We start from the raw sequence: 23,374 nt of genomic DNA, 5'->3' as shown, positions 1-23,374 counted from the left end.
GCGGGGCGGACTTCTAATGCCTGAGAAAACCTGCAATTTATTCAACAATGCTTCACAAATCAGGATATGACATCAAGTCTTCAAAAGGAATGGGAAAAATTAAGTGTAGGTGTGAAGTGCACTGCCAGGACAGTTAGCACCGCGAGATAAAGCAAGGATGAAATCCTTCGTTAATGAATGGCTGGGAAGAGCCAGGCTGGAGTTTGCAAAAAAAAAGTATATTTTACACAAATGCATTCTCATGAAGTGAGAAATAAGTGAAATCAAAAATGTTGCCGTGGTCTCTAAATATTTTCCAGCTGTACATTCCCCTCATTCTGAAATATCCTAAATCTCCATCCTAATACCTGCGGAATATTTTGGAGGTGGAATGTACAGTAGTGCCAAGTCGTGATTCTAGCGAATTTTAAAAAAATGTTGATATCTCACTGATCTTCCAGAGATCTGCACTCCTTCCTGCCACCCCAATCCTCATCAGCAGGTTCACTCATTGTCCCAGACGTCAAACTCTGGGCACTACAGTCTTTTCCCACACCGAACCCAAACTCTGGAACTCTCCTCCCCCTCTTATCCATCAAGTAGGCTCTACAACGCAGTTTCTAACCTTTTAGGCTGGTTACCTGAAAGCACGTGACTGACTTCTTTGTCAAGCTGGATTTTATTGGTGTTACTTAGTTGATGTTGTTTGTTTTCTCTGTCAGGTGACCTTCAAGTGTCCTGAAATGTGCCTTGAAATAGGTATTGAATTATTATTAATAATAAAAGTATGCTGTTGCACAATATTCCTTTACATATGACACATATAAAAAATATTTAAGAAAACATATCCAGTGTGAGGTTGTCCCATTTTGACATAAGTGTCTATGTCATTAATGCATTCTGAATCTGGCGGTATAAGGTAAGTCACACTACACTTAAATGTATTTTACTTTAGCTAGTTTAGTTTTAGTTAGTAAGAGTGACACACTTGAAAAGATTATATCATAATTGCCCCGAACGACACTAAAACGTGTTTTCACTGCTAATAATGCTGAGCATTCAATCGACAACCCATTTTTTCCCTCTAATAGTATATCAATGAATCATATTTTTTTTCTAACCTAAAGACAAGAGCAATCTTGCTCAGTGAGTCATTCAGGTATTTGTTAACTGAACCTCAAGCCAAACTAAACCCTCAGACAAACCAAAGTAACTATGACACTTTTTTCCAGATCGCACACTTTTCTTACCCTGGCATGATTAACGACCGAATGAAATTAGATATTTGGGGAAAGGTTTGGAGGTTCTCAGTTTGTATTTAGTTGCCAAATCTCATACTGTACACAAGGGGAAAAAAAGTACGATGAATTTTAATTTCTCGGGCCTGTTGTGACCATTAATTATGGTTTTGTTCTTTCGTGTTAATAATTTATTATTATTTTTTTAACTTAGGCATCACTTCAATATATTATTAGTTATTCTTAATTAATATAAATACTAAATAAATACTATTTATTAATTACTCTGAAATGTAATTAGAGGAAGAATTTTGGAAATGTATTATTTTTAATGCTAAAAGCATAGCATTGAATATAGAGAGAATAAAAAAAAACATGGTAGAAGAATCTATGCAAGGTTACAGGAAAATGTCACAGAATGGAATGTCGTACGTTCTGATTAAAGGGGCCCACATTCAGATAACAAACATCTGGAAAAAGCACACAGCTATGCTGATAGGCTCCAAACTCCACATCTGAACGGAACGATTTCACTTTAGCACTAGGAAACTCTCATAACCTTACAGATTAAACTAAGCCGGAAGCCACTGCAAAGCAAGTGTCACACTGTATGAACTCACTTGGGCTACTCCGTACAGTCTACGCATAAACTACACGTTCTTCTTATTATTCGCAAACAAACAAATAAATAAAATTCTATTGCTTCACTGAGATTTTGGGAAGAAGACAGCAGGATGCTTATATTCACATTTTTCCACGCGTGGTTCCTCAGACTCCAGGAGCGCCGAGTTTGAGCAGCGACTTGACGTAGCTCTAAATCATCAATATCATGCGATAAAAATCAACAGATTTCAGTGCACGTAATAATATAACTGTGGGTCCATAGAAGTGACATAAATATGTCAATGGAGATAATAATTGCACAAGGAGACACTGTTCTACAACGTTTACATAATGCAATCTTTTATTTCAGGTCGTATTTAATTATGTGTGAAACCTTGAGTACCTATTAAATCTTGTAGACTAACTGCACAAATATACTTGGTCATATACAAATCTCAATGTGTTAATATGTTTTTCTGCCTAGGCCTACTTAAATGAATCATTGAATCGATAAATCCTCTAAAGATGAATTATTATTATTTATAAGTCATATAGGGTTCTACACAAGTAACATATATTATTTTTAAGCGTTATTACATTGGTATACAATTACAAAAAATTGCTACACTTAGCAAGATTCACATATTGGCCAAACAAGTCAATATGGTTTAAATGTTTTAAAACTCAAAACACCCAGGTTTTTAATTTGTAAATTCATTTTTAAAAAATTATTTCAATTCCAACTTGGAACTCAAATAGTCCACGATCGATTTCGGTAATAAGTTTATCTCCTGTTTACATACATTCACACTATATTATATGATACGGTTAACTTCATTATAACACCTGGGTTCAGTTACGACTTGTTTCTTAACGTTAAGTGGATATTTTAACATTTCACAAGACCCGAGCTAAGAAAGATTAGGAAATCCTTGCGACACTTAGAATTACCCGCATTGACCCTCTTATATATTCGGGATATGATTACATGGAACATCATGTTCAATGGACGGCAAATGGGAACCTTTTAAGGTATTGAGATGAATGATTTCTGCTACATGAACCCATCGCTGGGGAACCACGCTTAAACGCTTCCTGAGTATCTACTAATCACGTTCATATCACCGTTATTGTAAAACGCATGTTTCGTAAGTTTGATTTAAAACATTCCCCAGTCGAAGGACGTTGTTCTCAGCAAGCTACAGGAACATGTTGCAGATGTGATCCCGGGACGAGAAAGTGAAACCGACTGCGCTCAGTGACGGAAGTCAAAGAAGTCGCTGGAACAGCGACTCCTGGGCACAAACTGCGAAAACCTGGATTTTTTTAAAAATTCTCAGAACTGTCCAAAAAATAATAATAAAAAAAAAATCGAGAAAAGACGGTTTTGTAACAAATCCTTACAACAATTCATACATTAATGGACATCGCTCTAACCAGTGGGCGTGGGAATGGGAGTTTCTGGTTCAGTCAATTAGGAAACATGACTTGAAAATGACAAATGGTAAGTATGCCGAATAAATGGGTTACAGCGAGGAAGTTAAAAATAGTGACGTACCTTTACCGACGCACCTCGTGAAGATATTTATTGAAAACGATTTAAAAAATGTGAATAGAGAATTTAAATCATGGATAATGTTGTTATAGACCTACCGTGGTGGGTTTGCGCTTCCATTGATCGCGGGAGTTAAGCCGGTGTAGCGCAGGTTGGCGTGCGGAGTCTATAATGGCACTGCAGAAATGGCTATATATATACATCATAGGGGGATTCCCGGATTTTCCTAATGGATTTCCTTGCAGTCATAAGGAAACTTAAGAGAATTTACAAGAAATGCGGCCTCATTTGGAAACCAAAGGTACACATACGCAATGAGCGAGACGGCGTTATGGAAAGATACTGTTGATTGTAGTGGTGGTGGCGGCGAAGTAGGAGATGATGATGGTAACTGATTTATTTTTACATAAATTACAACGTAATGTTGTCAAAACTGTCATTTTAATGTTACCCAGCACTGTGAATAACAGGCCTTGGGATAAAGCAGAATTGAGAAAGTTTGCCTGCTACAAATGAATAATGAAGTTACTAAAAGAAATAAAATTAAAATAATATAAAATCAGGAAGAGGCGTATATGCTACCGTGATTCTGTGCACACAGTGTCTCTTGGATGATGACAGTACTAGATGTTTTACATTATTACCACACCTTTGCAGTCCTATCCCTGCTGAATGAGCAATTCAAGCCCCCGGTCAATTTTAGCAGTTTTTTCCTTTTTCCTTCTTGGTTCTTTCGATAGGTTTTCTGACGTGCTTTAACAGTGCAGAATGACAGAGTGCAAAACCAAGCATATGGGGGCGCTATATTGAACTGCAGTTATATTAAACACGTGTGTAACCTGCTCAGTGTAAAGCTCTAAAATGTTTTATCATGGTGCCCGTTTTTGCAGTGAATACTGCGTTTTTTTTAATACCTGGAAAATTACATTTCCCTTATATTTAGGAGACTGGGGTGTCTTGGAGCAGCGGTTAGTACTGGTGCCTCACACCTTTGTGACCAGGGTTTGAGTCTCTGCGGAGGCTCCGTGTGTGGAGTTTGCATGTTCTCCCAATGTCATCTAAAATCAGCAGGAGTACAACTGAATTGGAGTTACAAAATTGCCTATAAGTGTACCCTGCAATGAGTTGGGGCCCCATTCTGAGTTGTCTGGCACTCCAAATGACCCAAAACAGGCACACAAAAGAGATTGATTAAGGGGGCTTCTGTTTCCATACTTTAATGAGATGTGAGTTAATAATTCTCTTTTGTTTTCCTTTATGAGCTGATTCAGTTTAGCTCTCTTTGTTGAGGGGGAAGGCTGATATTTTTATAGTTAATTGTACTGTCATTCTTAGCTGTTAATTCAGCTGCTAAAACATTGGCCAGTTGGTCAATAGATAACAGGACGGGCATCGAATTTGCAGTTCTTCATTGGTCACTAATACTCCAGGATCAGTAATGAAAAATATACATGTGCATACAAATCTCAGCACAAGAAACCAAATGAGATTCTGAGAAGCACGTGGGCAAGAAACATATACAGATAGAGATTCTACATATAAAAATAAAGAAGTTTGCCATCAGTCACAGGGTCCGGTGACTCATTGGATATCGAATTCATAAATGACAATGACTCATTTGCGCTTTGGGACCAATGAAGGAAACCTACATTTGGTTATCTTCCTCATAATCACCTTCGCACCTCAGTGCCAAAAATATCCATTCATTTTTATCGTCAATGGAATCAGGATTTCTAAATGATTATATAGGAATCATAATTGGAATAATTATATTGTCATATGTATATGGTGCTAGAAATATCTCCAAAAATACTTAGACAATACAAATCTGTTTGGTAAATATTCCTCAGACATGTATCTGAGTATTTTATAAAATGGTATGTGTTTAAATGTGTGCATGGCTTAGAATGTTATTCATTCCGCATTTAGCAGCATATAAAAAAGGTGAATAGTGTATGAAAGCAAGTACTGGGTTAAGTATTTCATGAGGAACTGGACTGGGATAAAATGATCTTCTGAGAACATGGAAAGCTACAGTAATCCTCTACAAAGTCTGGCAATGTCCTGAATGACTAAAGCATGCTTTCTTCAAGTTAAAATGCCAGCCCATTTAAAGTCGTCGCTAGCTTGTCCCTCTCACTCCAAATAACAATCGTAGCATTATTCCTGTATTGTCAGAAATTGTATTTGTAAGATATAATGTTGTGTTTTTGGTAAAAAAAAAAAAATTCTGCCAACATCGGTCCTTTGGTAGTTTACTGTAATTATGTGTATTATGGAAAAGGGTTGAGCTATATACTGATGTCTCATTTTCCATTTAAGCTTTCCAACAGATTTTTTTGAGGACTTATGTGTTGACACTTATTCTGCGGCCTCTTGTTTATTCCTGTGAAAATACACAGTCAATGAATCCCTATACAGAGGATTATAACAATATTATTTATCCCGTTCTACAAAAAGTTGTAAGTATGATGGATGTCCGTATACTCATTTTAGATGAAATTTACAATATAATTCAAGCAGAACAATAATGTATAGTGATTAATTTGTTGTTTGTACTGTATCGTGCCATAAAATGCTAGTTAACAGTTCAATGAATAATTTCACAAAACAATTACGGTTTGGCACATGACAACTGAATAATACTTATTATATTGTTCTTAGGAAAATATAATTGCAAATGATTTACAGAACGTGACCTGCAAGACAAAACAAACAACTGCACATGAGTGTGAAGAAAACAATGTAAGTAAGCATTTGTGTACATCATGTGCTTAAAACAAAAGATACAAAAAGAGCCTTCGTGGCCTCAGATATGCATTGCATTTTTCATAAATCCTGGCAAGTTACTTTTCAATTTATTTGAAACTTAAATGGTATTATCTTGATATGTATACAAGTAATTTACTACTGTATAAAATTAGATTTTTTTTGTACAGTAGGAAATTACTTATATACATACCATGAGGGAAGAAGGGACTGGAAGATCGACAGGAGGATCAGTGCAGCGTCAGCAGTTATGTGGAAAGTGTAGTGGTCTATTGTGGTAAACAGTGAGCTGAGCTGGAAGGTAAAGCTATCGATTTACTGGTTGATCTACGTTCCTACCCTCACATATGGTCACGAGCTCTGGGTAGTGACCGAATGAGATTGCGGTTACAAACAGCAGAAATGAGTTTCCTCCTCTGGGTGGCTGGGCTCAGCCTTAGAGGGGTTGAGGGAGTCAGACATTTATGAGGGGCTCAGAGTAGAGCCGCTGCTCCTCCCCATCGAACGGAGCCAGTTGAGGTGGTTCAGGCACCTGCTTAGGATGCCTCATGGATGGTTCCCTGGGGAGGTGTTTCAGGCAAGTCCAACAGGGAAGAGACCCGTAGACATATAATCAAGGTTATCTCTCTCGACTGGCCTGGAACACCTTGGTGTTCCCCCAGAGGAGCTGGAGGAGGTGGCTGGTGAGAGGAGGTGGTCTGGGCATCCCTGCTTAGACTGTTGCCCCCACGACCTGACCCCGGATAAATGGCAGAAAATGGATGAATGAATGAATCAATCAATGAAACAGGATTATGAAATTTCACTAGTAGAGATTGTGCAGTAGACTTTTTTAAAGTGACGAACATCACAATTCTAAAAGCGTAGGTTAAAAACATTGTGTTTTTGTGCGTTTTTGTTTCGTTGCTACCTCCTACCTTTCATGTGAATTGGAGTAGCATAGCAGCATAGCATCAAAGGCAACGCTTGTGTCTTTAAATCTGACTCTGCCTATGCAAAGCCTGCATTTACCCCCACCTGCATTCCAGATACTCATTGTTTATGTGAATTAATGACTCTGAATTGTCTGCATTGACTGAATAAGCACATGATGTCCCACAGCAAACCTTGCCTAAGACTGAAAGCTTCCGGGGACTGGCTCCAAAGCAGATGGATGTGCTATTCATGTGTGAATTAAACTTATTTCCTGACAAACGTTTACGTTCATGTGTGTTTCGCCCCTTTTAGGAAAGAAGTTCCATTCTTAAAATGGTTTCTACCATCAAACTAAACCTAAATAATAAGAAAGTAACCTGTTATCTAAAGAAACTCATTAGTCTTATAAACAATTCCCTTGGATGTGACGTAAAGGTAAGAACTTTTCATTAAGAATCAAATTGAGAAAAAAAACAGAGATCAAAGCTAATCACCCACTGACTGTTCCTTCTAAGGATGAAAACGGAACACATTCTGAATGTGCCCACCTCCCAGGACAGCGTTTGCCAAAGAGAAGAGACTGCAAATTTTGTAGACTCTGCCGAGCGCAACGTGTCATTAACGCGACGCGCTTATGCTACGCCAAGCTGAAGGAGAAGAAAGGCTGAGAGCTGAGCTTGGGGCGTGTGGATTCAAGGGCAAACCGCTCTCTTTGGCTGATGGGGTTCCTGCTACCCAGGAGCTTTCAGACAGGAGCAAAGGAAATGAGCTCAAGTGACAGGATTCTGCAAAAAGCTCTGCGGGCTACAACCACTGCATTTTGCATTTTTGTGCGTCTAATCATATTATCCTAACCACAGACATCAAACATGACATGTGCTCTGCTACCCTATGCAGCTAACTCACCGAAACATGACAATAGAGATTTCGACCTTCTAACAGCATGGAGAGAGGTAACGAGTGCAGGTCATGGGCAGCGATGACTTGCATCGGAGGTGGCCTTTGGACTGTTGTAGGTATGACATCTTGTGGTTGCAACCTGTAATGTGATCCGGGCATATCCAGTTATGCCACGCTTCAGGTGGTGTGAGGCTTCATCGGTTTTTAGGCATCGAAGGGAATGAGGCCTTCAGAGGAACGGCTCTTACAAGCTTCCTTCCGCATAAAAAAAAAAAAAAGAAGAGAAAAACCTTGTTGCTTATCCCCTGCAACCAGGTGTTTGTTTAGTTTCGTTTTTAAATACCTGCCTGTAAATGGACATAACTCTTCTCCCAACTACAGTTATGTGTATCACGATATTTTATCATGTTTGAAACTACATAGTCAATTGTATCCAGTTGTAGAATCACTATCAAGTATACGATACTTTGATATAAATGTATATATAAAGTATATGCTGAATTCATATAATGGCCTTATCTCACAGTCAAGGTGACTGCATCTGTGACAGTACATTTTGTTTAGCCAGCAAATTAACAGCTGTTTTTATGAAGGACATTTCGCATGATCTGCATAAATATTAGAGGGTTATGTGACGCCGTTTGGAACGACTCTCACTGTTTATCCTTAGTACTTCGGGCACCCTGTGCAGCTTATAATGGCGCCTTTAGCTAAGCACCTTACAAACACAGTATTGTATCCTAAGCTAAACTAACGGGGGATGGTGCTCTTACTTTCCTGATTTCCCCAACGTGTGCTTCTGTAACTATGTAACTCAGGCACATAGATCAGGGTGGCTGAGCAACAGAACAGGGGGACAAACAGAGTCAACTATGGATCTTTGGACTGGTAATGAGGTTAGTGGTGATGAAGAACGCCAAGGGAGAGGCAGTTCAGGTCAATTTTGAGTTGTACTATAATAAGCTAATACTTTATTTAGTCAAGATGATGAATTAGGATCTGCAGTGACATATTACAAGTCTAAAGCGGATTCCAAGGAAGGAAAATTATAGTAATTTCCAGCAAAACAACAGAATCCAACTAAATCCATTCCAACAAAGTGAGAGCTGGCAGGTGACTTCTCACTAATTTACCAGAATGGAATAAATGACTAATTCATACTTTTATTGTAGACAGGAACATTCTGCTGATTATTTCATAAACACACCATGTGTTCAAATTATCCTTTGATGGTATTATAGTAAATCGTGATGTTTTCATTGCTCCACTCCCTGCTTGGTGAATTTTATCTTCATGATTTCACTACACCGGAATAACGTTGCTTTTGAAAACACTTTCAGAAACTGTGGCATGTTTCACTGGTAGGAAAAATTTGTAACTGCCTTAGCCTACTTCAAATCATACATTATTTCCTATGTAGTAGTTTTCCATGCTTCATGTGCAGTCAAACAGGATCAGCTTAACAATCATCTGTAATTCTTTAATCTTTTTATCTCTGCTAAAGAAAGGTGACAGCAAAATCTCTGAATCTGTCATTCATAACAGTTAATGGCTACTGCGTGAGGACAAAAGAACCTACTGGAACTATCAGCTGAACTGTGCAAAACTGTAGCCAATAAAGTTCTTACTGTGCTGAAGACTTCTTATTTACCGATCTGAAAAGGAAATGTTTTGGAGATGAACACCAAGGAAATGATGTAAAGAGCAGAAGCTTCTTAATTTGGGTGGGGTTTCATTTTTTGGGCATGCTTAGTAAAAAAAAAAAAAAAAACATCTTAGGGATTGGATGTCATACAGTTTAATAAACAGTGAAGAACTTATGTTAGAGTGTCATATTGTAAAGCGGTATTACAGCCTTTAAAGACATGAACATACTAAAAACACCTAAAATGCAGTCTATTCTGAAAAGATGAATTACATAGATACACATGTAGTACTTGATGTGAAACGTAGAGATTTATTAAGGTTAAAAACCCAAAACATCTCATTCCTATTCAGTGAACATCTACTGTACCAGATAATACCCATGGATTTTTAGTGAATCCAAATCAGAGAAGACGACCCATTATATATAATGAAACCATTATGGGTTTCTGACATGCTGCAATTTACAGAATTTTGTGAAAGTGAGACCAAGAAAGTTCAGAAACTATTATTTACATATACTTACGAAAAAAAAAAAAAAAACAGCATTTTGTACAAAGTGCACACGTTTAAATAAAATTGAGCACAGAAATATCGGTAGGTCCCTACAATAAAAAAAGAATAACTTAAAAACCTATCTGAAAATTGGGTGAAATAGCTTGGTTTGTAGAACTTATAAAAATACTCATTCAAATAAAGGAAAAACAACTCCCATGAAGATGTAGATAGTGGGCTGTTTTTGGGAAGAAATATCTGTTCAACAGTGAAACCATGATAACATTGCGGTAAAATCCTGCCTTTTCACGGTTAAATGCAGCAGGGCTATTTCGAGCTAACGGAAACACTTCCTTCCACTAATTCCAAGCCATTTCCACATCAATAGCACTGCATAACAAATAAAGGTAGCTTAGAAGAATATACATCCTTAAACAATGGTATATTTAAGGGCAGTTCTCTTCCAAGTAACAAAGTCTAATTATATTGCACTTAAAAAACACATCGGTGAGAGACGAAAGGGACTTAAGTGTATGTCATTCTCGCGTGTAATGGGTGGTCGTGTTTTGTTGGTATATAACAGCTGTGGTCATCTTGGACCTCGCTGCCTACACGCACATCCTCCTGACCCCACACTCACAACAGAACCTAGCGCTCTCCACTGGGTACCTGGTCCCACACTCATGGCAGAACTTCGTCAACTGTCCGACGGGGTGGTCCACCTCCACGCTGCCTTTTTGGTCATCCCTGCCAAGGGAAATAATGAGAACAAAAGAGAATTTAAAAGACCTAATTACACTAATATGCTGCTATTGCAGTAACAACCTTGCCACTCCAAAAATTGGTGATTGACTTGGCATGAATGACAAACTTAATATTATATAAAATGTAATACACACACAGATTTTGTGTGTGTATATATATAAATGTTTATATTCATATCATAAACAGCCAAACATAATAAGACTTTTCCTATTTTAGTTTTTTTTATTGCAGTAACAGATTATTATAAAATAGAGTTTCTACAGATATTTTTCAGTCCCCACAAGGTTAAAAAAAACAAACAAAACTGGTTTTTAATCACATTGTGGGGACATTTGGTGGGGCATATAACATATACAATCCCCCCCCCACACACACACAAACTTGTAGAAATTCAAGATGTACAGGAGTACAGGATGTACTTGTGACGATTTATTCAAAATATTTCATTTAAAATGCACAGAGGAAACGTAGCATATCCACAAAATATTAGCAATTAAATATAGAAGAAAACATTCAAACTTCCACTGCTCACAAATCCTTATGGACATTCAAAACAAGGAAATTAACACATCATATCTTTCTGAGGACAATGCCTTGGAGCCATCCTGGCAAAGATTGCAATCAAACCAAACTTACAAATAAGGAGGGGTACCCTCAGAGTACAAACCATGCCTCAAAATGCCAAAAACTTTCCTGTGTACCTCCATCAAACCGTTCTTGAAAGCCAACAGGGAAAGAGGCCTAATTTCTATTTGCAGAGGCCTAACCTTGACACGTAGTTATGGACATTGTAGAGGCCTAAACTCGGCACGTAGCTATCCAAGTTGTAGAGGCCAAAGCTCGACACGTAGCTATACACGCTGTAGAGGCCTAAGCTCGACACGTAGCTATGGACATTGTAGAGGCCAAAGCTCGACACGTAGCTATGGACATTGTAGAGGCCTAAGCTCGACACGTAGCTATGGACATTGTAGAGGCCTGAGCTCGACACATACCTATCCGCGTTGTAGAGGCCTTACCTCGACGTGTAGCTATCCGCGTTGTAGACCTTCCGCCTGTTGGGCCCAGCAGTTGAACTTGTGTTTTTCAAAGATCCTGGAGATGTTGGTGTCCTGGATTTCATATTAAGCCTATCCAGAGATCAAAGATGAAATAATTCTTGGGTGGGAGGCATCTTGTAACACTCATGAGCTTCCCTCACTGGGCATCCCATTGCTTTTGGACTATGACAAACATTTGCTTTGGCCCTAATGTCAAAGACAATATGATAGAGGTTTCTTCAACAAAACAGACACATCCTGTCAGACCATCAATCAAAATTTCATTAAACTTAAATTAGAAAAAAAACAAGCTACCATAACAATTATCGTTACCTTGATTTGCGTGAGCAAGAGAAGGTTAAAAATAATACCGCAAACTCTGGCCAACTTTTTTCCAAGACATTATCAGGAAAAAAAATGTAAACATCTTCTCCAGCAATTAGGACTAAAGCAGTGTGGAACCAAAGCTTGAATTTACAAAGCTAAAATACAAACATCAAACACCTTCAGAACCATGCGCTCAACATCAGAGACCCGCACAGACTGTTGACCCTGGCGCTGATCATCTTACCCAGACGGAGGGCTGGTGAGGCCTGAGGTGTTGGTCCGATTGGAGGAGTACCCAGAAGTGGTGCTTTTCACAGAGGCGGCAGAGGGAGATTTGCTGACAGGAATCCCTGTTCAGAACAAAGCAACTTTAAAACCGTTTCCCTCAGCACAACTTGAGCCAAGTGCTAGGTTCATATTTGAGGGTGCATTCCTAAGCATATTCAACAGAAATACCAAACTGCCAATAGTAAATAACATTCTTTGCAGACAGGATTTCAGCAACCAATTGGAAGAATGTCAGAAAAATATTTAAGCTACAGTACAAATCAGGTCTGTAACCTGGGGGGGGGGGAGGTGTCCAGCAACCTTATCAATAGGTTCCTTGCTGTACATTGCAAGGGGGGAAGAAGGCCCATCTGTAGATTTTGCCGACTATGGGACCTGGACAATATTTCTTTTTTTTTTTGGGGGGGGGGGGGGGGTTCAGTTACATAATTTTACCACCTGGCTAAGTGCCCGATCCAGGTTAAGTTACACATTTAGGAAACTCTCACTCAGCATCATTAACTGACTCAAATAATACAGACATCAAATTGTTAACACAGAATAGGGAAAACCTGTTCTTCAATACTAAGTCAATACAAATCTTGAGGTTTCTTGGAAACACGGTCATACGCACATTTACAGGAAGCTCTACAGGGTCTGGGTTACTGGCTGCCCACAGTAAATCTCAGACGAAATACACCTCTGAGGCTGGGTTCAGTGTGTCCTGTGGATCAGGGCACTGCTCCATTAGGACACTATTGCCAGTAGAGGAAACCGCATCATGAAAGGTACAGTAATGAGCTATATATATATACTGCATTAGTGATGGAGAGAAGCCCAGCCACACCAGGAGAGCCGGACTGCCAGAACGTTCCACCACAGGAAAGGGACACGCGAGCCAGTCTCTGCACAGGCGCACACACACACACACACACACACACACACACACACACACACACACACACACACACACACACACACACCTTGCCAGACTGCACCACGCCCATCAACATTTGCCTGTGCTGCCAGACTCAGGAACTGCTGAGGCAGGTGCCACAGGTTACATCACAGTCAAGAGGGTTCTTCACCAAATGTCTGTAATCACCGCAGCCAGAGTAATACTCCCCAGATCCAGCCAAGCATATGCCAGGGACTGGCCAGAGTGCCCCCTGCCAACAGCCACCCTAGATCTGAAGCAAGTCTGGTCCATGTGCGGTCAGCTCAGAGTGCGGTCAGCTCAGAGTGCGGTCAGCTCAGAGTGCGGTCAGCTCAGAGAATAACTCAGAGTGTGCAAAAGGCTTAAACAGTCAAAGAAAGACAAGTTTAAATAACCTTCATGTTGGCGTAAAACTACATGTCTGACAAATTGTGCCAGCTTAGCAATTTTTGACCCCCACTATTTGCAGCAACTGTCCAATATATCAATGTATTTCTATGACTGGACAACTACCCACCTTGTTTGGCTAATCAGTACCCCATTGAGTTATTTAACTAATTTATTATTAATGTATTTATTATGCTACTATGAATTTGCACATGTTCTAATGTTAAATTGTATTTTTTTCCTGAGCATATATACACTTACTACCCAGAAAAATAGCCTCAAACATTTTGTCTGACTTTGGAAGCCTTTTACACAGTACTGTACCTATGTTCTCAGTAGTCATTTACTGATTCAAATTCATTTTAACATTTAAGCTATGTAACCAAAAAAAAAAAATCCACAAACCTGAGCAAATCTTATTTGCAAAATAAAAGATTTATGTAGATATTTATATATAGTATAACAGATCATACAAGAAGTACCCTTCAAATTCATTTATGCAAGTGTACAGATGCACGCATGCATAATTATATGTGAGAAATTGAAAAGTAAACAGTGTAACAGTTCATGTGGTTATGTTAATGTTCTGCAAGGATAATTAAGAACCGTTCTGTGAATACCATATTCAAAGCAATTAGGCCACTACGACAAGTGAATTCCATCGCCAGAGCATATTCTTTCAGGGCTGCTGCTTCATTTTAAAAATTAAATCAATTGTTCTTCCCATACCGTCTTAAAGACTTCAACAAAAAAAAAAAAAACAGCATTTTTGTGTGGGAGAGTGCGAGCGTATCAGGTGGGATACGTAGCACTGTACGGCAGCTGCACAGGGCCACACTCAGCCCAAGAGAGCATGAGTCACACTATCGCATGGTTCAAAAATGCAAAGAAAATCTAGGAAGCAAAATGTTCCAAATGGGGGAGTCCCTGGGAGCCACCAGGCCATTCCAGGAGTATACATTTCACAATCATCGGTGGCACTGCTCTCCAGCTGAGATGTTCTAAAGAGAAAACAGTCCCACGTTTGTTCAGAACTGCCAGATCTAGAATTTTTTTAATGATCTACGGGAAGCTCATCTATGCAGTTAATTGTTCAACTGAGTAACTGGTCGATTACTGAACTCTTGATATGTTTATTCATCTTTACAATACAGCCCCTGGGGGTAACAGAGCTAGTCAGTGGGGTTCAGGCCAGGCTCACCTGCAGACGACCCCGAAGCGGAACGCTGGGGTAGGCGGGAGGAGGCGGAAGCTGGGATGGCCGACGTTGCTGGGGAGTTCACCTTCTTTACTGGGGGGGGCTTGTACTGTTGGACATAATAATGAGAAATAAGGGCATCCCTAAGGCAGAATTAGTCAGAACCCAGAGAGAAGCCCAACCTCTTCCCAAGGCACTGGAATGACACAGACCTGAGACCGGGTCGGAGGCTTGGCCTTGCTGTCCGTAGCCACCACCTTGCCCTTGTTGGGCATCCGCGCCGCCTGCTCCTTGCAGAACTTGATGTGCCTGTCAGCCGCATTCTCACTGAACCGCCTCTGGCAGTATGGGCACTGGATGTAGTCTGGAGCGTCACGAGCGAGTGAAGGAGAACACATCCGCCATCACAACCATCTCTCCACGGTTAAATGTTACATGGATAGTGACACGTGCTGGCTTCAGGAACCGTTAGGCCTGCTGAACCGTGTGCGTGTGTGTGTGTGTGCGTGTGTGTGGGGGGGGGGCTTTCAACTGAGTTACAACCTGGTGAGGTTTACTCTCTAAGAGGAGGGGTCATCCGTGCACTACACGTCTCACAGCACAATGTGTCGGATTTATGCTTGGATACTTTTCAGGGCCAGAGCCAGAAATAAATTTTGGGGTTAGGGTCTGGCAGTTTCTGAGCTGGGTTCAGGCTCATTGTTTTACTACCTAACTATGTGCCTGGTCGAGAACAAACTAATTACTGGGGAGTGGTGCCTAGAACTTCTAGAAAATTCTGGATTCATCCCTCAGCATACAACTGGTCCTGTTTAATCAGAAATCAGGATGTGTAAACAAGATAAAACTGGAACCCCGTTCAGCAGAGGGACCAGCAGAAGATAAACAAAAGTAAAATTTGAGAATTAAATATTTTATTTTTACATTTCATAGACATTGTGTGTGTAATATATTGGCAAGAAATGTGGGTGTTAATACAGCTGTGTTTCTGCTGTCCCTCTCCCCAGACTTGCTGATTATTCCAACATACCTACATCCTAACCCTAACCCGCAAACGACCACCTCGATGAAATAACATAGTGGCAGCACTGGCAGGGAGACAAGCTCGCGGAGAGCAGCCAGCCAGGCTCAGCGTCTCGGCTCACCGGGGTCGTAAGACGGGGGTGGGGGCGGCGGTAGAGGGCCACCCTCCTTCATGACTTGGGTCAAGCCTTTGGCCGCACGGATTGTGGCGATGAACTCCTGGTGCTTCCGGCGCCAGTTTGACTGCTTCTTGGGTGGCTCGGCCTAAAGGGTGGCAGACGGACAGAGTAAAGCGGACGAACGGAGGCGCATATCGGGGAGCGGGCTGACCAAGGGCATACCGCGGACCCTGAATGAGGAACACCGACCGCCAAATTAAATATTAAAATGAAGTCAATCAGCTTATGGATTATAATGGACAAAACTGTGGAAAACAAACAATGGTTATTTCCCAAGGGGTGATGTCATTGAGAAACCTGCACTTCAAAACCCAATCAGCTACAGTACGGGGCATCGAATTACATGATTTTTAGTGCTGTGAGATCAATGAGGAGAGTCAATTCTAACATCCCCTCATATAACCAATCATCCTCAAACAGCTTATCTTACAGAGGGTCACAGCTGGGAGGCTGGTTCTTATCCCATGCAGGGATAAATAAAGTTATTGTATTTAACACTATAATAGTTCGAGCATTTCAAGCAGCACCAAGATCACAAAAGCAGAAACTGCTACAGTCCAGTCAATATAACTGGCATTTTATCCATCAGAGCCTGGTCGGCTGTTTTGGGGGAAAAGAACAAAAGAGAAAAAGAAAACATGCTTCTAGTTAATTGATAGAGGCTGTTACATACAGGGAATAAATCTCTCTGACACTCACAGCACTGGAAAAACATCACGTAATATACTGCCTCAAATAATACCTTTAACTATGAACTTTCAGAAATCGATCCCTATATCTGTCTGGTACATGGAGAGAGGTATGAACCAACAGAAGAAAAGCACTCTGGATAAAATAGAGGAGAGAGAAAACTCACCAGCATTAACTTTAAGCTAATGCAGCAAAATTCTGACACAAAATATTAGTCAATCTTATCCTTGTTTAACAGCTGAAAACAAAATAGTAACAGGCAAATCAGAGCTACTTACTTAAACAGTTAGCAATTTCTAAACCACATGCTTTTGAATTTCCTAGAAGTAAGGATATTTGGAAATCCATGACTCACAGTCAGTTGGACACAAAAGGGTAAAATTGTCATAACCAGGGCTATAACAAGTTTTATTTGTCAATTAACCAAAACATTGACTATGTTGAACAAGAAAAGTTATACATAACTTTACAGAATTTATGTCTGAATGATAAGTTCAGGAAGCTATAACTGATAAACGTTCGACAGTGGTTTATAAACACTTCAAAAACATTGTAGCACACTAGATTCATTCGCCCCAATGATGCTTATTTTATTTTTCTTACATAACATGTTTATATTCTCTGGTTTAGTAGAATGATAAAACACTACCGTTCGTTTCTTTCAATCGCCACTATGTTTAATTTTAGCCCACTTTGATGAGTATCAAGAGCATTAGATGGCAATGTGCTTCTAGAAGAGGTTAATATCTTTGTGGCGCTTATTTGATATTGCTGGAACATGACTGGCAAATATTGATAAAATATTTAAAAAAATGGAATTTCAAGACAACATTTGAATAATTCTTAGATTTAATAAAGCAAAGCTTATAAAAAAGACAATACATTTTAAAAGTGATCAAGGAGTTCCCATATGCAAGAGATTTTTCTAAAGAACACCCATTTTTAAAGAAAGAAGACAAAAATTCACTGAATTTAAAAGTACGGACACAGAAAAAAATGTATACTTGAGACCAAAACGAAAAAGGTGTCGTTTCAACTTACTTTATCAGACTTAGAAGTGCTGGATGTACTGTGTAACTGAAATACAATCAGAAGTGGTTTAACATTTTTCTTTTTAATAATTTTTTAAACATTAGGGAGGAAGGGTTTAAAAGATTCAGCCCCCTATGAAGATACTTCATTCATACATCCCATGTAATGGGGTCATCTAAAAAGAAAACCCCATTCAGAGAGAGAGCCTCAATCTGACCTTTGGTTTGAGAGGTTTCATAGTGGGAATGTCTGTTCCCTCCGCTCTCTGTCTGCTGGAGTCAAACACCTTCCTCTTTTTAATGGAGGCTTTTTGGCAGATGGGTGTGTGTTTTTTCTACAGAAAGGAAAAGGAAAAAAAACTGAAATGTAAACAGCAATTACACAAGTCAAAGTAAGCCTTGACCCATTTTCTCTGTGTACAGAGATAGTTTAGAAAAAACCAAGTCGGCTGCATGTTTTTATAAATAAGCTGCTTCTGCCTCACCGTGTGAGCACTGGAAGTCGACAGGATCGTTACCTTGATAACTCCACGAAAGCAGATAAGCTTAAATCTTTAGCATAAACATGCACATTTATACAGCACTAACACTCAACCAAAACAATAAATTACATCAACAACATGCAAACCATGCTTTTATCCATCTAATCTCTGCTTATCATGGTTAAGGAAAGGAACACTGTACGTATCCCTGCACTTCCTTGTGCACTGTGAAAGACACCAAGTCATATCCACCGCCAGCGAAACCACTCACACATTAAGAGCAAAAGGAATCACCAGGTCACCTAAAGCTGTGGCTGGACCGTGGAAGGAAATCAGGGGTAACAACACAACCACAGAAAGAACCAGCAAACAGTGCCTGACCACAGCAACTGTAAGAGCTCAAAATCCAATCATATTTAACACACGTACTTCAATTCATCCAATACACAAGATAAACAGGAAGCACATTTTTACTTACAAGCACTTTTGCAAAAAAGCGCCTTCCACATATTTTGCAAGGAATGAGATCCTCATTGGAAGGAGTTTCAGAACCTGCAAATATGAAAGCATAAAATGGCAACTCATTGAATGCTCAGTCAGCTTAAATAAGAAAAGGAGGGAGAGTGATTACAGATTTAACATGTTCAGACCAAGATACCCGAGAAGTACCTCTAGGGATAAATCATTAAATAATGCTCAATTATGCAACAAATAAGAACAGCAACTGCCAAAAAGAAAACACGAAGGAAGTTCAACACAGCATGTTAAGTAGAGGAGATGGTCTCATGAAGGTCTGCAGTGTTGATGTACACGGGGTTTACATTGCTTCCCTGTTACAACCTTAAGTCAACCTACAGAACCTAAAATCTAAAGTAATTAAGACTCTGGCTAGAGCTAAAAGCAGCACACCCCAAGTAAGGTAATTACATTCCAGGGCATACAGACACAGGAGCTGCCGGCCGTCTACCTGAGAGAATAGCAGCCACCGCCCTCTAGCAATCATCAAACCAATGAAATGCTTCAGAATTCACTTCTGCCTATGAACGTACTTCACATTCAGACAGTCAACATATAAGACCATGTATTAATACAAATTAAATGCGAATTAATGTGAAATGTGTCTTTAAATATGTAGGGGCTGAAAAGGGTGCATCCCATCACCACCTGTCCCAGTTCCGTAAATTTAAACTGTAATCATTTACAGGATAAACCAAATATGTAGACTAATAACATAAATACTGAGAATATAAACACAACAACGGGGCGGGGGATTACAGCACGTAGGGGGTGGGGAGATTATTCTTCGGCCATCTAGCGGCTTAATAAAAGAAAGACGGTGCAGAGCCAAGCCCGAAAACCTAGTCAGCACCAGCAACAACGCCGTTACGTCTTCGGCACTGCTATAGTCGGAAATATAAATGAATAAATGTTGCGGGTTCCTCACCATCGAAGTCCTCCATGTTTTTTTCTGTTATACAGACGCCGCTACTGTAGCAACTAGCGGGGCTTGTCCCGCAAGAAGCCGCACCTTGATGTATCCGTGAATCTGATTGGCTGTTTTCTCCTCGCCGGAGAGCCTATCGCTGCACGCTATACTCTTTAAACGGCAGGTGGGGCGTGGGTGTAGATCTGTCTGTGACATGCGGTCGGCTCACCTCGCGGGGCGTGCACTGCAGCGCAAGGTGCATGAGATCCACATGTTGGCATGTCATTCTGCGGTGTGGCACTAAATAACTAGAAAGGTGTCTCAAATAGGAATGACAATGACCTTAGTAAATTTGCTCTATATCCTGAAAATTAAAACTCACATCCCGCATAAAATAGACATCTGCATTATGATGCCGCCCCCCCCCCCCCAACTTTCAATCTGGAAGCTTTATCTGGACACGATACTAGCAGCCTGTTCTCCCTTGAAAGGGGGCTTTCACGCGGGAACTCGTATAGCTTGAGCACATCTGTAAACCCACAGCAGCTTTGTGACAAGCAGACCACTATCAAATGGTGAATTTGTTCACTGCATATTTGTAATTTTAATAGCTCTCTGGAGTAGAGAGAGGACAATGATGGCTGTATATTCGGCGCTGGATATGAAGGGGGAATTTGGCAAATGTGGAAATGATGTCATATGTCAAACTGCACAAAACATAATATGATACTGTTAAGCTTTTCCCACCTCACGGCTTATATTTGGCTATTTTCATAGCCTTTTCAAACTACTGGAAAAGCTAGGAAAATATGCAAATTATGACAAAACAGAGCGAAACGAGCAGCTATAGTAGGCATATAGGCCTAAATATATGAATTTCTAACCATATCGTTTCCACAAGCTCTTTATCTGTCGTTCTTATCTGTCAATTTTAAGATCATCCGTGGTTCCTTTAATACTTTATACCCCATATCTCATGACACATACTGCATGAAGTACATTATTTGAAATGCTGTCATTTAAGGCGTGTTACATGCATCAAAACAAAATCTGCACATAGAAACTTGATTGCAAATATATAACACGAAAAACACGGAAAATATAAAATATATAAAATTTATAAATGATCGAAATTTACCAGTTTTGTAATGTATTGCTATATTGGATAATTAGCATGTGACAGTACGTGTTAATGTTTCCTTTAGACAATTTATATGTATATACACTTATAGATGTATATTGCAAATATTTACGTTAATTTAATTATTTCCAAAGATTAACGTTGGGCGTGTAAGTAACAGGATTGATCGGGACCCCCACCCCCATCGTGGGAAAAAAATCTGGAATCCCTTCGTGACATCATAGCTGGAATGGCTGGCGCTGGGAGTTAATGAGACTCCCGCTTCAGTTAAGAAAATGGGCGTTTTTCCCTTTTCTTTAAAGCATATTTTAAATCGTGATTTAAAATAAAAGCTTTCGACATAGCACTAAAGGTAAGCAGCGCACGTACAAATGTAACGCTTGCGAGATTGCTTGTGTTAAACATCCTACTGGCGTGCGATCGTCAGGCTCAAGAGCCTCCGGTTTTTATCTGATCAGAGCCTATGTCCGCTACCTACACCAAAACGCGTTTCTCTGCGTCTCTGTATGTCTGCCTGTTTAATTTCGCGTCGATTTATACAGTTTCCTTTGACATAAATCCACAACAGCAGCAACCGACACTTAGCAAGAATAACAGTCGCCCGCAGTGCTTGCCACTGCTTTTTTATTTGCGTGATTTTTTTTTTCGTGAATCAAATGTTTTACCATCAAGGTGTAATTTAGATAAAATTTTACGAATAACTAATTCGCCTGTATGACACCATGCAAAAGGATAGATCTAGATAGGCTTAGCTGTGTTGCAGCGATATTCTGCGAATCCTGAGCTGCAACAGCTGGTACAATTTATTCAAATGCAATTATTCGTGTGGCCTTTCGGCAAGAGATGAAAACATTTGGCAAAATACGTCTTTATTGTTGTTATTCATTAATGCCCGTAAATGCCGGACGCTGTATTACAATGACATTTTAACAAGTCTGAGATTAGGGCTAATAGAATTAGCTACAATCTTAGTGTAACTATGTAGCTTGTGAGAGTCTAGTCCGCAGAAGCAAATGAAGCAGAAACAATGTTTGGCCTTCTTTGAAAGGTGTTGAAACAGAGTAGTTGGTTTTGTTACGCATCAAAAATAGTCAGTTTTAGTATTGTTATCATGACTGTTTTCTTCATTGATGAGATATTTTGGAGCAAAATTTGCAGAAGGACATGAAACACTTTCGTGGCATTCCCGTAGAGAATAAACCCAGCGTATGTGTGCACCTTTCTGGGTGTGTATTTCAGTGTCATTTTTAGGTCAACCCGGTAAAAAGGTTTGGCAAGCCCACGAGACAATCTAAGACAGAGGGTGGAAGTTTAGACATGTTGCCCAGAACAGACAATACTTTATAGATGTTAGTACAAATCGTTATTGTATTGCTTCCCTTGGCTGAACCTCTGTGATATATAGCTAGTAGAATGCAGAGTCGCTGTTGCTTTAATGGTTTGAAAATTTTAATTTAGTTGTCTGGTGGTTTGAAGTGTGTGAAATTTGGAAGGTGCAGAAGGGCTAATGCTGATGTCCATGGTGAGATCTTCTAGATAAATGCATAGCAGCCTTTATTCTGCTTGTAGACCAGGGCCAAAGTCTTGAACCGACCAGTTAATCTTGAAATATTAAATTATTTTAATTTTTATTGTACGGTTCTTCTAATATAAGCTCTTGGATTACAGTTTTGAAGCATCTTTCATTTCTTTCCTTGTGTTCACAAACACACCTGCCCTAAATTTAGTTTCTCTTTTGAGAGGGAAAATGCTTTTTTTTGTAATATGGTGATGAACATTTTCCTTTGAAATGTCAGACCTGATAGCAAACCAGGCAGTCTGACAAGACAGAGGTCTCTAATCTCATTTGGTCTCTTAATCGGACCAGTGTTAAAGCTCTTGCAGGCAAAGCAGCCCTTGTGACGTTCCATAGAGGTTCCCTTTCAGTAAAGGGTTTGCCTGTGCATATTTAGCAAATTTAACAAATGACATTCACCTGATGTTTTCAGGCAAACTGACATTATGACTTGTGGTATGTGTGTGTGTGGCTGGTACACATTATGCAACGAGGGCCTGGTGTGGATCGGCCTTGACACAGTGCTGGGCGGAAGGCTCATTTGGTTCTCACATGGTGAAACCACTGCCCTCTCTTCCCCTTTTTAACCTTCCGGGAGCAACGTGTGAACCTGATCACAGATGGAAATGACTATGCATGTTTTAGCCTGGATGCCATTCTCATAACTCCAGGGGTGTCCATGGTGAAAAACAGAAGTGTTCCTAAACCGAATATTGCCACATTCTGATTTTGCAAATTGCTCCACCCCGCAGGCTGTTTAACAATTATCACTCTTTCCTTGTTTGGAGATCTCATTTGGTTTGTGGGCTGAGAACGATCTGTCCTGTC

The 23,374-nt window shown here is 39.9% G+C and overlaps 1 protein-coding gene and 1 long non-coding RNA gene across 5 annotated transcripts in view; one reads left to right on the top strand and one right to left on the bottom strand.

Moving 5' to 3' along the window:
• Nucleotides 1-2,754: 2,754 nt before the first annotated feature.
• LOC125708554 (uncharacterized) lies at nucleotides 2,755-9,596 on the top strand. Of its 3 annotated transcripts, none has more exons than XR_007382498.1 (5): nucleotides 2,755-3,762; nucleotides 5,698-5,837; nucleotides 6,040-6,120; nucleotides 7,372-7,494; nucleotides 7,575-9,596. It is a non-coding gene; the product is annotated as an uncharacterized LOC125708554 (long non-coding RNA). The 3 variants fall into 3 exon arrangements; XR_007382500.1 differs by having other exon boundaries at nucleotides 2,756-3,324; XR_007382499.1 differs by having other exon boundaries at nucleotides 2,756-3,676.
• Nucleotides 9,597-9,741: 145 nt separating this feature from the next.
• zc2hc1a (zinc finger, C2HC-type containing 1A) overlaps nucleotides 9,742-23,374 on the bottom strand; it is a 170,167-nt gene continuing 156,534 nt past the window's right edge. Inside the window, exons 2-11 of one of the 2 annotated variants that reach the window (XM_048976163.1) lie at nucleotides 19,869-19,903; nucleotides 18,903-18,976; nucleotides 18,161-18,277; nucleotides 17,953-17,988; nucleotides 16,165-16,306; nucleotides 15,232-15,383; nucleotides 15,023-15,128; nucleotides 12,475-12,580; nucleotides 11,883-11,993; nucleotides 9,742-10,845 (exon numbers count right to left, since the gene is read on the bottom strand). In XM_048976163.1, the coding sequence (XP_048832120.1) occupies nucleotides 10,707-10,845; nucleotides 11,883-11,993; nucleotides 12,475-12,580; nucleotides 15,023-15,128; nucleotides 15,232-15,383; nucleotides 16,165-16,306; nucleotides 17,953-17,988; nucleotides 18,161-18,277; nucleotides 18,903-18,976; nucleotides 19,869-19,884 (999 nt within the window). In that variant the 5' untranslated portion in view covers nucleotides 19,885-19,903 and the 3' untranslated portion in view covers nucleotides 9,742-10,706. The remainder of the gene's footprint in view (nucleotides 10,846-11,882; nucleotides 11,994-12,474; nucleotides 12,581-15,022; nucleotides 15,129-15,231; nucleotides 15,384-16,164; nucleotides 16,307-17,952; nucleotides 17,989-18,160; nucleotides 18,278-18,902; nucleotides 18,977-19,868; nucleotides 19,904-23,374) is intronic. The other variant, XM_048976164.1, reaches the window with a different exon arrangement.

This window comes from Brienomyrus brachyistius, chromosome 15 (genome assembly GCF_023856365.1).
Source record: "Brienomyrus brachyistius isolate T26 chromosome 15, BBRACH_0.4, whole genome shotgun sequence".
Taxonomy (NCBI): Eukaryota; Metazoa; Chordata; class Actinopteri; order Osteoglossiformes; family Mormyridae; genus Brienomyrus; species Brienomyrus brachyistius.
This window is presented reverse-complemented; position numbering and strand designations above follow the sequence as displayed.